The 16,698-nt window shown below is 38.7% G+C and overlaps 1 protein-coding gene across 2 annotated transcripts; it reads right to left on the reverse strand.

Moving 5' to 3' along the window:
* Nucleotides 1–481: 481 nt before the first annotated feature.
* Nucleotides 482–12,054, reverse strand: mepcea (methylphosphate capping enzyme a). Of its 2 annotated transcripts, none has more exons than XM_015054330.1 (5): nucleotides 11,701–12,054; nucleotides 8,075–9,882; nucleotides 4,236–4,454; nucleotides 2,854–2,977; nucleotides 482–2,773 (listed from the first exon to the last, which is right to left on the reverse strand). In XM_015054330.1, exons 2-5 carry the CDS (start codon nucleotides 9,833–9,835, stop codon nucleotides 2,739–2,741), a joined length of 2,139 nt encoding a protein of 712 aa, XP_014909816.1. In that variant the 5' UTR covers nucleotides 9,836–9,882; nucleotides 11,701–12,054; the 3' UTR covers nucleotides 482–2,738. The 2 variants fall into 2 exon arrangements, with proteins under 2 accessions (XP_014909816.1, XP_014909817.1); XM_015054331.1 differs by lacking the exon at nucleotides 11,701–12,054 and adding an exon at nucleotides 11,583–11,689.
* Between the last annotated feature and the right edge of the window lie 4,644 nt (nucleotides 12,055–16,698).

The following is a 16,698-nucleotide window of genomic DNA, read 5'->3' on the forward strand; positions in this document are numbered from 1 at the left end:
ATTTGTCAAATTTGAAGTGAATAGCATCTCACCAAATCTCCAACCAATTTTAATGAAATGAAATGTTAAGACGCTTTCAGAATAAAAAAAAATATATATAAGGTTCAATAAGTTATATATTTCTACATAAAATCATAAGGCGTCACTTAAACCTATACACCAATTTATTTTGGTAGCTATTTAAAAAAAAAAAACATATTTCCCCATAATATACTTTAATAGTACTTTTAATTGATTTTATATAACTGAATGAATCAGAAACACCACCGTAACAGAAATTGCTTTTGTAGCAATTCTGTTCCACTTGAAGAAACAACACTGACCGTGTGGGATGTAGAGGAAATTCAAATTAAAATTAACCTTGGCTCTTAATAACTCATTAAAAACCAAGAATTAATTCTGATGAGGCACAGATGTGTAGAAGAGTAAATAAGACACAACAGAAATATTGAAAGAAAATGAGAGTGCACTCATGCTGTTGCTCCTTTCAAACATTTTATCAAAAACAAACAAATCAAAAAAGACATTAATAAAACAAAGAAAAAGCACTAAACTGAACAATACACGTGCCCTGCAGGGCAGAACAAAGCAAAACAATGGTAAGAATATCCAGATTAATTTGTACATACAATGCTGGATCATCAAATCTTTAAAGACAAAAAGACCTGCAACTCCACACATGAATTGGCAGCAAACATCTGAAAACAGGAAAATCCGAAAACTTAAAACGCGTTAATTGGGAACTAAATATTAACAGGAAAAAAAAAAAAAAAGGGGGGGGATTATTTACAGTGATCTCTTGCTGAATCAGAAACATTCACTGGCTAACATATTCCAAAAGAGATCAACGAGCAGCTGCTGAAAAGCTGAAGGTTTTCTGTCCTGGATGCACAGATCAGTGGCGCTCAGTGAACAATTACAACAGCTCTAGAAATGTTTAGACTTTGTGTTGCTCATAGACCGAAACATTGTTGACATAATTCCTGAATCTATCAGACATTGTTTTGGCAGCACATCAAATCAAACATCATATTGAAAACTGGATTTAAAAAAAAAAAAAAAATCGATGGGACATATCCTGCAAAAATAGGTTTTATGTTCTACCAATAAAAATAGCTGCTCAGTCTCATAGAGCAAGATAATGCTGGATGGACATTACAGGAGAGTGATGATGATAAAGGAGGTGATCAATAAAGCTGAGAATGAAAACAGAGGATGATGCTTCATAATCACACAGCTGATTTGTTTACCCAGCATATTAGCGCCGAGGCAAAACCCTAACTGTGCTGTTTAGGCCCATTTTGTGTCAGCTTTAAGAACCTTCTCCAGCTCTCTTTACATGTCAGAATATTACGATTGTTGATTGTATGTTATTGAAATGCACCGAGAAAAAGGCCATTCAGGTAGGAACAGAGGGGGAGACGGTGAGACATTTAGCAGATAACAGGAAGGCCGAAAGTATTACAGCAAAGTTGCCATTCCATCCTTTAGAGATTGCAATTCCTTGGAAGTGTTGGTCTCTTTTCGTAAACTTAAAATTAGAGGTAAGGATGCACGTTCTTCAGATTATACATATGGAAACTCCTGGATAAGTAAAGCTGTCTGTGCTAATCGCTGATAAAAGATGGTGAAGGGTTAAAGATGTGAACTCGGATCATTTTGTCAAACGACTGCTAGCAGGACAACGATTTTCAAAGCTGTTCTTATATCTACTGGGTTCTCAAGAGAAATCAAAATAGACTAAAACTGGTTCAGATTAAACATGTGTAAAAGTTGAAAATTGGCCACAAAATTCTGATCGGTGCGTCTCTATTTATGAGTCCTATTCACCTATGTAGGGATGATGATAGGTGGTAAAATCAACTGACTCTGTTAAGGATGTGCATCGCTACTCTTCCTGAATTAGCCTCTATTGGAGCAGAAATTTAAAAATTAAAGAAAACAAATTTACTTTCTCACTTGTCATATTTGATCTATACAGGACTTTTAAGTTTGCCACATTCTCCAAAAAAAAAAAAAAAAATCAAAAACAACTTGGACAATAGTGTGTGACAATAGAGAAAATAGATGAGCTTTTGAAAACAGCAACTCGTGTGCATATATTTGTTTTTCGGGGGGAAAAACATAACCGATAGGTTGTTGTTTCAACGCCATCTCTTTCATGGTGTTGAAACAACAACGCCATTTCCTGCTGAAATGCAAGGAAAGTCCCTGCATTTCAACAGGCTTCTTCTGAGCATGAAGTCAGTTCAGTATCCCCACGTTTTCGTGGTACACCTCAGCTCTGCAGACACAACCCACATGTGAGGACTAAAACATCTAAAGCTTGTTAAAACAGTGATAATAACTAGTTGAGAAAAACTTGGTCTATTTAAGTCTAGTTGATGTGGCAAGAGAGAACATTATGAACGTGATGACATCTGAGCAAACACAGTTTATGGCCACGCTTCAGTCTGGGGGATCATTACCGCTCAAAGGGAGTGATCGCATCAGCATTTCTTTGCGGTCTCCAAACTGACAGCCACTCGTCTTTTTGATAAGAGGCGTCCCGTTGACAGAGCAATCAATTCCACTTTTTGGTCCCTGTGGCTCGTTTGCTTTAGACTTTGATCTTCAGCACCGAGCGCAAACCCGATCTGCCAAGGATGATGCGTCACAGTCCAGTGAAGCTGGCTGGCCTGAATGAAAGGTGGTGGCTTTCAGCTACTCACATTCGCTGTTGTTCAAGGCAGAGGTGGTCATTTGTGAAAAACATAGACTGGTCTCTGAAAACCTACATCATGAGAAAAAAAATGTTAATAGATCTTAAAACAGCTATGTGTTATGCAAGGAGGAAACTCAGCATACCATTACCTCTTACTGAACACTTAGGAGACCCCAGGTGCTCAAAACTTGTGAAGCCCACTTCATTTGTGAGGTAAGATGAAAACTGATCAGGTTTGAGTCTGATGCTGCGATAATTCCTGTTAATGTTTTCCTGATGGGGGAAGGAAGAAGAAAATAATGGTTCATATAAACTAAAATCACAACAAAGAAAACATTTCATTACTCATTTTAGACCAGACTGAGGACATTTTAGCAGCCCTTTTGACAGCCTGGCAGACTTGTCATGGTGCGTTCACAACAAACAACTTTCACGCGTCTGGTTTACATTCAAAGTCTATGTGGAGGCGCATCGAGGACCCATTGCGGCGCATTTGACGCGTCCACCATGTCTGACAAATAGGCCGACAATGGAAAGCAACAGGCAGAGCGATTTTGAGACGCATGACGCACTGCAACTCCACATAAACTTTGAATATAAACCTGACACGCGAAACATGCTTGGTGTGAACGTCCCATCGTATATGGCAGTGGTCCCCAAACTTTTTCCTGTGAGGGCCACATAACTTTTCCCTTCTCTGGTGGGGGGCCGGAGATTGTTGAGGGGGGCGGGGGGGGTCGCGGGTGGGGCGTTTCTCGATTGATTTTTACCCAGAAAGCACATGGGCAAAACCCATGAGTGAAACGGTCACTGGGACTAACTAGTATATATTCCATTGAGGGAATGTAACTTTAACATATTAATTTCTCATATGTTAACATAAAGGCTCGTTTTGAAGTATAAGCTGCTACTTACAGGCATTGCTTCGAAGAGCTCGACATGGAATGTGGCGTTCATAACAGACACGTGTGTTCATCTGCTCTACTGCTAGCAAACAACCGTACTGATTAAATAACATAAAAGTCAAGCAGTTCCCTAAAAGTCCAACAGATGGCAGCAATGCGTCCCACAGTTTACAGGACACACTTCCTGCTAAAGAGAAACATCCAAACACCCACAGTTCCTGCTAAAGAGCCCCCTGGTGGTTGAAGAAAAATCCACATATAAACCGGAAAATACAATAAATGAAAAAAAAAATCTGAATGCTCTCTGATATTGTTCAGGGGGCCGGACCAAATGTGGAGGAGGGCCGGATCCGGCCCCCGGGCCTTAGTTTGGGGACCCCTGGTATATGGCCTCTTTAACTGCTTTTGAAATCCTGGAGGAAAAAAACTGAATGCTGTTCTATCAACAAAAATGGCCTTAAATGATGCAATGCTAACAAGTGTGACACTGGTGGTTTCGTAGAAAAGAAAAAGTGGGATTTGATCAAGCTGAATAAATGAACTCAAATTAAAAGGCTAATTTCACAATGTGAGATTTTACTCTTACAATAAAGGAACAACTTTTTTTTCAGTGAAAATCCTCTTACTGTCAGCTTCTTCCTCCTGACGTAGGACTCCCAGGGCTGCGGCTCCAGGATGAACAAGCCTCCAGGGCGGAGGTGTCTGTAGGCTCTCTTGAAGAGCCGCTTCAGACCGCTGTCGCCCCAGTTTAGGTGAACCCATTTGGTAACGCTGAGGCACAAGATCACGTCATACTCTGCCCTCTGAGTCATGAGGAGATTATCGTTCTCCAGAACATAGTTAGCCTGAAGGAAAGCAGAGGCGGGAGGAAAGAAAAAAAACAAAAAAACACTGTTTTGGTAAGTGGATAAAACATTTCTGTGAAGCTGTGTTCCATAAAAGATTACAGCTTGTAAAAAGATGCTGACATGGGGGGGGGCTGGAGGCAAGAAAGCTGACATGTAAAATAAACAAAATGCAGAAGTAATTATTTTTTTGTTTGGTGTTTACTGCAAAGCAGACAACAACAACACTGATTTTCCATACAGAACTTTTCATTTCTTTCTAAAGAAATCTAACTGAATGCTAAAGCACATCAGTGATGCAGGATGTTTTTTTTTGGGGGGGGAAGGAAATGTGACTTGCAAGATTATGCAAATATGAAATCAATCTTATTTTTGTCATTCACAACTCAAATTTATCTTAATCACTGCTTAATTCTCAGATTATTTTCTAAACAATCTTAATCTCAGTGCTGTAATGTCGACATCAACTCCAACATTTCTGAGATTAAAACCTGCTTCAGCTAACACTTAACAAGCAGAATTTTGTGGTGCATTTCTGACCAAATGGTGCATTTCTGCAGATAGCAGTAGGACCACAGAATATCTGTATGGTTTTTTTTTTACATAATATCTGTTACATATTAAACTCTCACAGAATATTATGGGTAATGCCGATCTAACTACAATGTAATTACATTTTAATGTTTTGATCCACATTTGTTATGTGTGCAAAATATAGTTCTTCTGGCATTAAAGCCTCTTCCTCCTCTGTTCGTTATATTTATTTATATTTATGCAACTGATGCATTTTTGCCTCGATTTTAGTAAGTCTATTTTCCGAAACAGACACTTTTCATTCTGTTACCTTAGCCAAACGTTTAGTTTTGTAGACTGAGTGGGTGCCACAGGCGCGTCAGAGATTTACCAAATGACTGCTGCCGCTGTTATTTGTAACACACACACTCAAACACACACAAGTGGAGGAGGGTGCTTTTTGACTTTATTCAGTAAAACTGTTTTGTCTCCATCTAACCAATTCATGTTGAGGACAAAAACAAGGCCTTTTGAATTTAGTGACACTTTGCGACAAAAAGAAACAACAATTACCAAACTACGCATTTGTCACTACCCAAACATATAAATTTCCAATACTGTTTTTTAATTTTAATTATAGAAATTATCTTCCTTCCATTGTTCAATTCGTCATAAGGGAGAGGGTTTTCCCCACCAAACTGGTTCCAGCTGGCTTCTAGAGCTTACTTGGCACCAGTTTTTCTGTGTCTTCATTGCCACAACAAGCACTGGGTGTAGCGTTGATGAACTGATTCTGCCCCGGCCCGGGTAAATCACTGCTTTGGTGCAAGAATTTATGGCTGAATCAAATCTGGTGACCCTTTTGTTTCAAACACAGTTTGTGTAGGAAGAGGCAAACTGGTGAAAAACATACTAAGAAGACGTTACTCGGGGAAATACCATCATAAAATATCTTGGGACAATTGTTGACAATTAGAGCGTACTTGTCATTCCAGAAATCAATGTGTGGAAGCTAAATCTAGTATGTCACAATATTTTAGGTGCCATACATTAAAAATCTACTTAGATCACTGTCCTTTAGCCCCAGAAGTGACATTATTTAAGGGACCAACTTCATAAAGCTTATGAAGAGTGACTGTGTTGTGTCTTCACCAACAACGGTCTCTTTAACGTCACTCAAAACACCCTGACCAAAGGTTTTCACTTGATTAGTTTCCAAACTAAGAAGGTTGGTGCCAAACAAAGACTTGGGATGATTATTAATGCCTTCATTTTCTCCCATCTGGACTAATTATTTGCACTTTTTATGTTAATCAACAATAAAAAGTTACTGATTGCCGACAGCAGGTCCAAAGCTCTGCGGCCAGACTCGTAACTAGAACTACGTCCTGAAACTCGAGGACTCAAGTCCTCCAGGAAGTCGACTCGTAATCCCAAGGATGAGATATAAAACTCCTTCCAAACCGTTGGACCGACTGTGGTGAGGACTTTCTTTTTTGTTTTTAAAATCTGAACTCATTTAAAAAAACGTTCTAATTCAGTATGCCTTTTATTATGATCCTTTCGAATATTCTGTTTCTAATCATGGTTTATTTGTTACGCTTTGTCTTTGTGAAGAATGTTGGTCAGTGAAAGGCACCAAAATAAATAAGACGTTCTTAATTTCCTTGTTGTCTTGATCATAGCTATCAAGAATTCAGTTGAGCCAAGTGCAAAAGCTCACCTGGTTTTTACATTTTACATGACTGTAAACTCCACCGAAAATAACTGAGACTGACTAATATTATTTTTCCACCTTAAATGATTTTATCTGACATCCTCTTTTCATTTTCCATCGTAGGGGAAATTATGTGTTTTTTTTTTCTTTTACTTTGTCGGACAGGCATAAATATCTCTTCCAAAACATCATCAACACAGAAGCACTTCAGTTTCAGCTCATTAGCTTTTTAAAACAAATGACTGTAGCAGAAGACAGGAACAATTTTAATGACAGTAATAAAAGGTTGTAAACTGCTGAGTCAATTTGGTTTAAAAAGCCAACAGTGTTCATGAGCATGCAGGCTGCCATTTTAATGAAAAAAAGAAATGGTTGTGATTCTACAAAAACTGTAAAATATCAAATAATAACACTATTTAGTAAATGTGAGGTGGCCAGTTTTGCAACTAACGTTATTCCAGATGAATGTTGATTTTTTTAAATTAATGCTCATTTGCAGAGAGAAGAGTAAAGGGACAAGTTAGTTAGTCCCCAATGACTGATGAATCTCTTTCCTGTTGGGCTCAAAAGTACAAACGTCTGCGAACAAAGCAAATCAGATAAGGTCCCGGGTGAAGACACTTCTTAGTTAGAAATGTCAAAGCCAACTGATTCATTTCCTTCATCTACTGAGATATTATATAATCCACTGTGTTTATAATGTTTTGGAAGGGATATTTATGTGTGTCCGACTAAGTAAAAAAAAAAAAAAAACACATAACTTTGATGTGCTGACATCTTAAACGTACCAGAATTTAATTTTAAGAGAAGCATGATATATTAGCTGGTGACTCAAAGTTAGCTGTTTTTATCATCGGCGACGTGTTTAAAATAATGTCAGAGGGCTCAAAGGGGCACTTTAAATTGAAACTTTGTTCTACAGAGAGTTTTCTGCTAATTCAGAGCTTTACTTTAACTAGGAAAGAGTTTATACTTTTACGGTGTCAAGCTGTTTGTCATGCAACATGCTGCTTTTTAAAAATCAAAGTCTTTCTAGTGAAATCCACACAGAAACAGCTGTTTTTTTAGTCACAAAGTAACATCACCTCTGTTCCTTATATAAATAATTTACTTAATGTTAGCCCGTGATGAGAGGTTAGGAAATATTTAGATTATAGTTATTATAGTTAGAAAAGCAGTTCTGTGAAAACTGTTTATGCTGGTCAGAGGGTTACAAAAGTAGAGATCAGACATTATTAAACTCTGAATGGTACATTTCCACTTTTTATATTTGCCAATAACATTTATTTCACTTTTACTAAATGTCTCTAATCTTCCCTAGGATTTACCAGCTGTTGTCTAACTGGACGTCACCACATAAGGGAGGCATTTCCAAAAATCAAAGTCTTACCTTGATGAAGGACACATTAGCAGGGAACTGTCCGGGCTGAGAGGTACATGTTTCCGTTATTGGCGGCGCAGCGATGGGTCCCCTGGAGATCCGCAGAGACACGGGGAAAGAGCAACTCGCAGAGCAGTCAGCAGAGGGCGCATCGCAATGTTTTTGCTCCATTTCCTCCGTTTTACCGTCCTGCCTCTGGGTTGCGGCCTCGTCTGTGTGAAAGGAGTCTCTGTCAGCTCCAGCACTCGCAGGGCCGCGCTGTCCTTTGTCTTCTTCCCCGTTTTGAGCCCCGCTCTCGGATTCATCGTGTTTCTTCCCCGTCCCTGCCTCACAGTCTTCCTGTTTGGCGGGCTTCTTCTCCTGCACCGCACGCCTGGCTTCTTGGGTCTGAAGCTCAGACAGATAATGTCTAATATTCTTACGAGCTGCATGTATGAGACCGCTGTCGATGTCCAGACCCAGTATGCGCGCCGGTCTGAACATTTTGGCAACATAGAGGGTCAGGTGGCCGGAGTTGCACCCCAAGTCCAGCACGTCTTTACCTCTGAACCACTCTTGACGGAGCACATGTATGCGAGGGTCTTCACTACAGTTCGGGTTGCGATATCCGTAATATTTGTTGTAGTTCCCGTACTGGAACTTCTTCTGATGTTCCTTTACCTGATTGTGGAGCTGCTGGTGCTGACGAAGTCCTGGGCCATCCCCTCTTGGTGTGTGGAAGGAATTTTTTTGCCCCGTTGTGCCGCAACTTCTGTCTCCAGATGTTGCCTTGCAAACGGGGGTCGAGTGGGTGACGGGGGGCTCCATTTTGCCAGAGTTGCGCCTTCGCTTGCGTCTGCTTGCGTGGTGGTTTGTTCCTGCAGACGAGATGGGTGTTGCCTCCTCCGCTGGGGCAGATGTCACGTCATCCTTGCAGCTGGATGAGCTATTAGCGCTGTGATCGTGGGAATCCCCTGCGACGGTCGACAAACTGTTCAACTCTTTGGAGGTATCTTGTGGGAAGGACGAACCTGGCATGCCTGCAGCCTCTGTGGAGGTGTTGGCTTTCATGTCACTTTTTTCAGTTTCCAACAGATTCATCTGCGTGGTGGAGATCCCGCTCGCCCCTCCGGCTCCTCCTCCGTGGTGTCGGTTGCGGTGTCTTTTCCGTCCGCCGCTTTTATAGGGAGACACCAAAAAGCTGCTGTCTGTTATCCCGCTGTTCAAGTTGAGCGGATCCGTGATGTCTCTGGGGATGAGGATCTCGACTGGGTCTCGGCTCTTCGACGGCAGTGGGGAGGATTTCGGCGTCTCCGCGTTGAGTGCCCTGTTGACCTCTTCGTCCAGCAGGCTGTTGAGGTTCAGCGGGTCGAAAATGTTACCTCCCAGGAGGAAGTTGGTTGGCAGGACGGAGTCGCTCTCAGAGTTGGCCCTTCGCCTCCTCTTCCCTGACGTGGGATATTTGAAGCTCGAACTCGCTGTGTAGCGCCGCTTCGTTAGCCTCGACTGCGGCGGCGGCTGCTGCTGCTTAGAGTGATGGAAGCTGTTCCTGCGGTTGATGCTGTTCTCGCTTCCTTTCGCTCTCTGTCCCGCGCTGTCCGTGCTCGTGTGTTTTGGTGAGTCTGCGGTGTCAGGGACGGGACAAGCGGCTGCAAAGTCAGGCGTGGCCGCAGCTTCCTCCATCATCACGGAAACACTGCTGTAGCCTCCAGTACAGTCTGAAAGCTGAAGAGGAGATGCCGAGCTGGCCTTTGGACTCCCAGCTTTTGCACTTTGCTCTTCAATAGACATTTTCTTTTAGTTTTCCCAGCTAGAAAGACACTGATGTTTTACTGGGTCTGGAAGTCACAGAAAACATATGTTAGATTAAAAGCACAAACAAGCCATAGAAAATTTGGAAGTCTTTACTATATTATGGTCTAGGCATAATGTTTTGGAATAGTCTATTAAAAGTCTGGACTTCAATCTGGCTAAATGTGGCAGAATTAATGGTAATTTGTAAAAAGTGTAGGCCAAATATCCTCCACAACAAATTAAAACATTTATTACCAATTATCGCAAACGCTCCAATAACAACAATAACGTTTCTGCGATAATCACTTTTACACTTTTTAATAAATTAATTCCACATTTAAAAACTGCCTGCAGTATTTACTCAAGTTATCCTACTCTAATATAATAATGTGTTTGATGATCTGAAACACTGTTTATAGAAATCAAAACCAAAATAAATAACTTTTCACAACACAGTATAACAGCGATACACCGAATAAGTTATTCCTGACTGCTTGTGACCTATTCCCATTTTATTTATGAAGAGAAAAAAATGCAGCATGATCTTAGTAAAGGTAATTTTTGACTCCTTCAGAACAGATGTAAGAGTTTATGTAACAGAGAAGACGTCTTCTTTAACTCAAAAATGTACATGCTATATATACTTTAGCCATATTACCTGGCAATTACAGATCCTGGAAAGGAAAACCGGTAAAAGTACATACATACTTATTAAGTATGTGATGCTTTATAATGTCTCTCGAAATTGACTAAATGACATCTGTTTATTTTTTTATATAATTAATATCTTTACATGTGTTATTATATATTATCAAATTATTTTATAAATCATTTCCTTCAAATACTGTATTTTAAATCCTAGAGTTTTCCAGACTTTGAGATTCCTTTGTTGATTTTTAAACAAACATATACTCTAAATATATGTTTATATTTAGAGTATAAACATATATAGAGCACATAGAGCTCTAGGCTCTATTGGCCTAGAGCTTTCAAAAACAGTTATTTTCTATATTAGGGTTGTTACTATACAACTGGAGGCCGCAAATCACCAAATAAATAACAAAAATAATCATTGTAAAATCACTATATATTAAATATCCTTCAAATATCTTTGCTGAAGTGAAAACTTTGGGAACCACTGATAGTGAAGAAGACTATTGTACTTACTGCAGCTTAAACATATCTAATACAACTATACAGGAAACTAATTCTAAAAGGTTTGATGACATCAGGCTTTCTTGGATTGCAGCCATCCATCACAGTGGATAAGTTTATGGTCAACATCAGATCTATACACTTCACCATTAATGCAAAAGGAGAATGTCTACAAATTACTTTAAGGAATCTAGATACAAATATATATGTAACTTTTTCCAAACTTATCAAGATTATAATTAGTACATAAGTCAGCTTGATCCCTGTTGTAATCAATGAGTTTGTATTTACTGCGGATTCTGTACAAAAATAATATTTACTTTCCCAATATAATACCACAATTGCATAAATTGTCTTATTTTTACAAGCTGCCAGTGTCTACGGCTGTACCACAATCACGTTTGTGACGTGACATGTCTGCTGAGGGGTTATAGACCTGGAAAGTTTGAGTGCGTGTTGGACAGTTGTCGTGTTAGCTCACTACTAGCTCCTAGCTTCTCTATCGCGGGCCAGAGCAGCAAAACGTCGAGTAAACGTTCGGCTCTGCTCCGGTCAAACAGCGGTAATAGATAAGCACCGGAGGACCTACCTCGACGTGCTGTTGCCTGGGCGCTGCTAAAACCCAGGCTCGCTGTTATGAAAGCGATACTATCTCCCAGATGGCCACCTACCCGCGCGTGTAGTCCCCATCAGAATAACAGTCTCACCTCGCTGTTGAGCTCTCCCCGCCTCCGGCCGGACTGTCACTACCCCGCCGCCGCCGCCGCCGCGCTCCCTCCGCTCAGGCTAACGTTAGCATAGCTAGCACACAACTGTCTCAGTATCAACACCAGAGTGGGAAGCTCCACGGACACGCACGGCGCTGGTCTGAACACAACACTGGCTCCACCGTCTCTTCAGACGGTCTTGTGGAGCTCCTCAGTTAACTCTAGTCGGTCAGTAACAGACAGGCTGGTGAATAAATGATTCCATTCGCAGAAAGAGACGGCATGGCGGCGCATCCGGGCTCCGAGCTGTAGCCAAGTGTGACTGGGGCGGAGATCCCAGACTATAGAAGCCGCAAGGTGGTGAGCACTGTTGCTGTTAGTGTCAGCTTCCTCCTGCTGGACGGTTTTGTTCTTTATCAAGTGTTAAATGTCAGCGGTTTAACAACACAATAATTAAACTTTTCACATTTTCGCATATATATGTTTAGAGTTGGGAGGAATACTGTGGTTGTTCATTTATAGCTAGTAGGATAACAGCCACATTTATTTGTTTGTTTGTTTGTTTGTTTGTTTAAAGACATAAAGGCAAGCTCCCTAGAGCAATTTCAGTTTCAGGAAAGTTTAGTGATGAAATAAAGTAAGGAAATGCCACCAATAGTTTAATTGAATAAGAACTTTAAAGTGGCTATAGCGCAAATTTCTGACTGAATTCAAGCGTTTGACAAAAACAAATGTTACTTATGTTTGTGATGTATTCAGAGCATCTCAAGCAGTGATTTTATGGTTAGCTGCTAAGTTATTAGTGGCCCACCTATGCCTACAATCATTTTATGTCAGTTTTAATAATGAGGACAAATTAAAATAACATGGATTAGTAAACAATTAAATCTAAAATGTATGACACTACCCTTGTGTTCTACCTTAAAATGGCTGAAATTACACTCAGGTATCTAATCTGGTGCATTTAGAACATTGTTAATCAGTATTTTGAAGAACGCCATGTTTAAACCTTAAGTTGACCCTAAATGAGAGTGAACACTGGGATCAAAAGAGCTGTCTGTGGTCTTCAGAAAGAAGGGATTTAAATGGGACACAAACATTTAAAAATCCACTGTGTGGACATTCAAAACAACTGCCAAATTACCCAAGTCACAAGGAAATAGGTTTACCCTGAAAGAAGACCAAAAGATGCTAAAAAAAAATGTCCAAAAAACTCTAAGAAGTCATCATGGGACTTACAACAAGCATCATTGTTGATGTGAAAGTGAATTCTATTGGAAAAGAAAGAAAGAAACAGATAGAATAAAATAGATTTAGCTTTTATATGTGTGCAAGAGGAAAACTTTGAAAGCCAGACCAAAGCTTGGCAGGCAGAACATAGCTAAGAACTTCTGGAATAGTGGTTTTTTTAATCGCAATAGAAAACATGTTTAGTTTGAAACAAATATAGCATTTCAGGAAAATAACCTAATTATTAGTGTAGGGTGTCCAAACCTTTTCCTCAGTTAGAATTCACACTTTATATATATATATATATATATATATATATATATATATATATAATTTTTTTTATTTAATGAGTAACACAAGATTGTTATAAAATCCTATTAATCTTCCATAATTGAGATTTCAGGCTCTCACAAAGTTTTAATATGAACATTTATTTTTTTTTAAATTTAACTTTAATTTAGTCCTTATGTGTAGCCAGTTTGAATAGAAAAAGAGGAAAGAGAATCAAAGGGCATTGAACAAATTCATTAGTGTTAACTGCTCTTGAGAGATGATGTATCAAGCAACCATTAAGTAATCGGCAAGGGTCTTTAAGAGTCTGCTGATAATCCATAACATGCCAGCAGTTCCACCATCTGCTGTTAAACGGCGCTAGTTTCTCTTCGCCCATGTAAGTCATGTCTGGAAAAGTTCCACAATATCATACATCAATATCAGACAAAAACAGACTTCTTTTTTTCTGTGCACTCAAAGTTATTGCCTTGACTATTTTCTAAGCAATGTAAATATTTTGAATATTTAATATTTATAAATCAATTCGACCCCCTCCCAAATAACACCCCTTTAATAAAATATTATGATGCAAGTATGCAATCCCTATAGGAAAATTTATTGAGTGCAAATTTCTTTAGGTGAAATCTGAGCATTTTTTTTTTTTTATCACAGTGCGTTGCCATGTTATTGCTTCAGGTCTTAAAGTTGCACAGTAATAAAAGTATTCACTCAGCCCTCCAAATCGTTAGATTCAGTGTTCTAATACCTTCCATGGCCACAAATGAACTAACTCCCAAACCTCGTGGCAAGCAGTTACAGAAGAGTTGAGGCTGTTATGCCTGCAGTGGGTGGGCTCACATCATATTAAACCTTCTGGATTAGGAATTTGCTGCCACTCATGCTCCTACGTGTGTGAACGCAGACAGAGATTTAAGCAATTTCGTGGCATGCAAATATGCCTTTATCCAATTGCATTTGTTTTAACCTCCATAGTTCTGAGTTATGGTATGTAATAAAATAAATGTCTTTGACAGTTTAAGTTCACTAGTGTAAAGGAAGAGGATAAATAAGCATAATTATTTATACATGGGAAGAGTATAGAATCAGACCTAAACAACACACCTTGTTTTGTTTTTTTATCTGAGTAGATTGGGCTTTTGTTTCTTTCTTATCACAGTGCATTTCTGTATGGAAATATACAATGTATTGCTAATGTATTTAGCAATACATTGCTATAGTTGTAACATGACATTTTTTTGTCATGTTACAACTATAAACTTCAATATGTTGGATTGAGATCAGCCAACACCAAAAAAGCTCATAATGTGGGAACTTTTGGGAAAATGTAACATGATTTTCAAATTTTCCTGCAGGTAAAATATGTAAAGTGTGGTTTATATATTGAGACCCCTTTACTTCAATACTCTTCCAGTGTCACTGAGCCTGAGCTATTCTGCAAAAAGGAATGGGTAAATTTAGTGTGTGGACGTGAGAAGGTAGTAAATACATTTCCCACAAAACTGCAGTGGATTTGCAAAGACCGACAGAATACAAATGCATGCTGCAATTTTTATTTGCACAGCATTTTAAAACCCACATAAGAACCAGCTGTTCTTCCACTTCAGCATTATGCAATGTAATACTTTGTGTTTGTCAGTCATAAAAAATAGCATAACATTAGAGGTTGTAACATGACATTTGAAAAACACTCTCTTTGCAGTCACTGTTTGATCAGCTAAATGGAAGCGTATAACAACTTGTTCTCGAATTCACAAATCTGCTTTAACAAATTGTGCCAATGTGACCCACATATTCTGACTTGAAATATAAATCTGACTTTGACTTCAATCTTGTAATATGTTAACTCCTGAGTAAAATGGAGTTTTTCTTCCTGTTTTGAAAAAAAATGCATTGCTTTTGAAATGTCAGACACACTAATATATCAATAATAAACCGACGGTGGCGCTAGATTGTTTTCCAATTTCTGGAGCTGTGACAATTCCCTCAACAGCCACGAGAGGGAGCTCAAATATGCTTTTAAAAATGTCCATGTCTCTACACTTGCCTACAAGACACTTTTATTTTCCCTCTGCATATTTCTTGCAAGTCCATTTATTCTGAAAAAAAAGATCCTTTTCTCTGCCGTGATGCATTGCTGCAGGTCAGAAACAAAATCATAAACCTCTGCAGATTATAGCTTTGCCATAAATTGAGCTTCTTAGGCATAAAATACCTGATGGTACCTGCATCGTACAAATGATTTATGACGCAGAACAACAGAGCGGCCTCGTTCCAGTAGGAGAGCACAGTATTTTGTAACCGTGGCACCAGGAGGGTTTATGTTACAGATAATATGTCGAATTGAGAGACATCGACACAACTATTACGTAACAGATCATTGCTTTTAAACGTATAGTTAAAAAATAAAATATTTTATGTCTAAAGCAACTCTCCCTAATCATGGTACATTGTATGTTTTTATTATTTTGTAAAAGTAGGTGATTTATTTAGATGTAACCCATTAATCAAAATATATTAACAATCTATATTCTAATTCAGGAAAAAGTCTTAACACCGTACCTACCAGTAGCTTGTGTCCTTTCATTGAAATACCATCAGTCTTGCAGTTTCTGTGTTGGAGTAAAGTTTCTCCCACTCCTCATCTTCAGCTGTCAGATATTTGAGGGTTTCTTTCATTGACAGCTTGTTCAAATTCACCCCACAGCGTCTCAATGAAACCAAGGTCCAGGTTTTGACTTGGTCCAGGACTTTCCATTTCTTAATTCTTAACTAGTACTTGATGTATTAATTGGTATGTTTTTGGTCACCGTCATGTTGCAGGGTTCAGTTTTTTTATTTTCTGGTGTCCAAAGGATTACATTTTAGACTTATTGGTTTAAGAACATTACAGACATATTGTAGACTATTTGTTAAACGGTGCTTTAGGTTAGTTAGATTTGTTTTGAAACCTTCTTGAATTCCTTCAGCAAAACCTCAAACAGCTCTTTCTTGTCCTGCTTTTCAGTCTCTCTTCAACAGTAGAACCTTATTTAACACCACGTTTAACCAAACACACAGACTATTGTAGACTGTACTAATTTCAATCAACAATTAGTACTTCGCAAACATTTACCCTCAATAGTGATGTTAGTTTTTTTAAAAAGAGTCTATTTTTATCAGTCGACGACAAAAAAAAAAAAAAATTAAAATCTAAATAAATGCTTGACTCAAAAATTGTTAATTGATATTGCTGTGTTTACCCACTTACATATTTCTCCTACTTTTTCAGTTTCGGATTGTCAAACACGCTTTAATGTTTGATGAAGAAACCTGAGCAAATACAAAAGCTATCCAAACCAACCTGGCACTGGTTTAAGTAAATGGCCCTTTGTTAAATCATGAATTAACTGGGATTAACCCACATTTCTAAAAAAAAAAAAAAAAAAAAAAAAAAAAAATAATAAGTGTCTCAAACAAAAACCCAAATTTTAAATA

Source organism: Poecilia latipinna, unplaced genomic scaffold (assembly GCF_001443285.1).
Source record: "Poecilia latipinna isolate Pla-1442-1.1 unplaced genomic scaffold, P_latipinna-1.0 Scaffold1244, whole genome shotgun sequence".
NCBI classification, from domain to species: domain Eukaryota; kingdom Metazoa; phylum Chordata; class Actinopteri; order Cyprinodontiformes; family Poeciliidae; genus Poecilia; species Poecilia latipinna.

Coding starts and splice junctions, on each gene's coding strand:
- mepcea (XM_015054330.1), bottom strand. CDS start 9,835: ATGTCTATTGAAGAGCAAAGTGCAAAAGCTGGGAGTCCAAAGGCCAGC. Junction 4,455..8,074: donor CTAATGTGTCCTTCATCAAG/GTAAGACTTTGA, acceptor GCTTTCCTTCAG/GCTAACTATGTTCTGGAGAA. Junction 2,978..4,235: donor TCAGGAGGAAGAAGCTGACA/GTAAGAGGATTT, acceptor TTCCCCCATCAG/GAAAACATTAACAGGAATTA.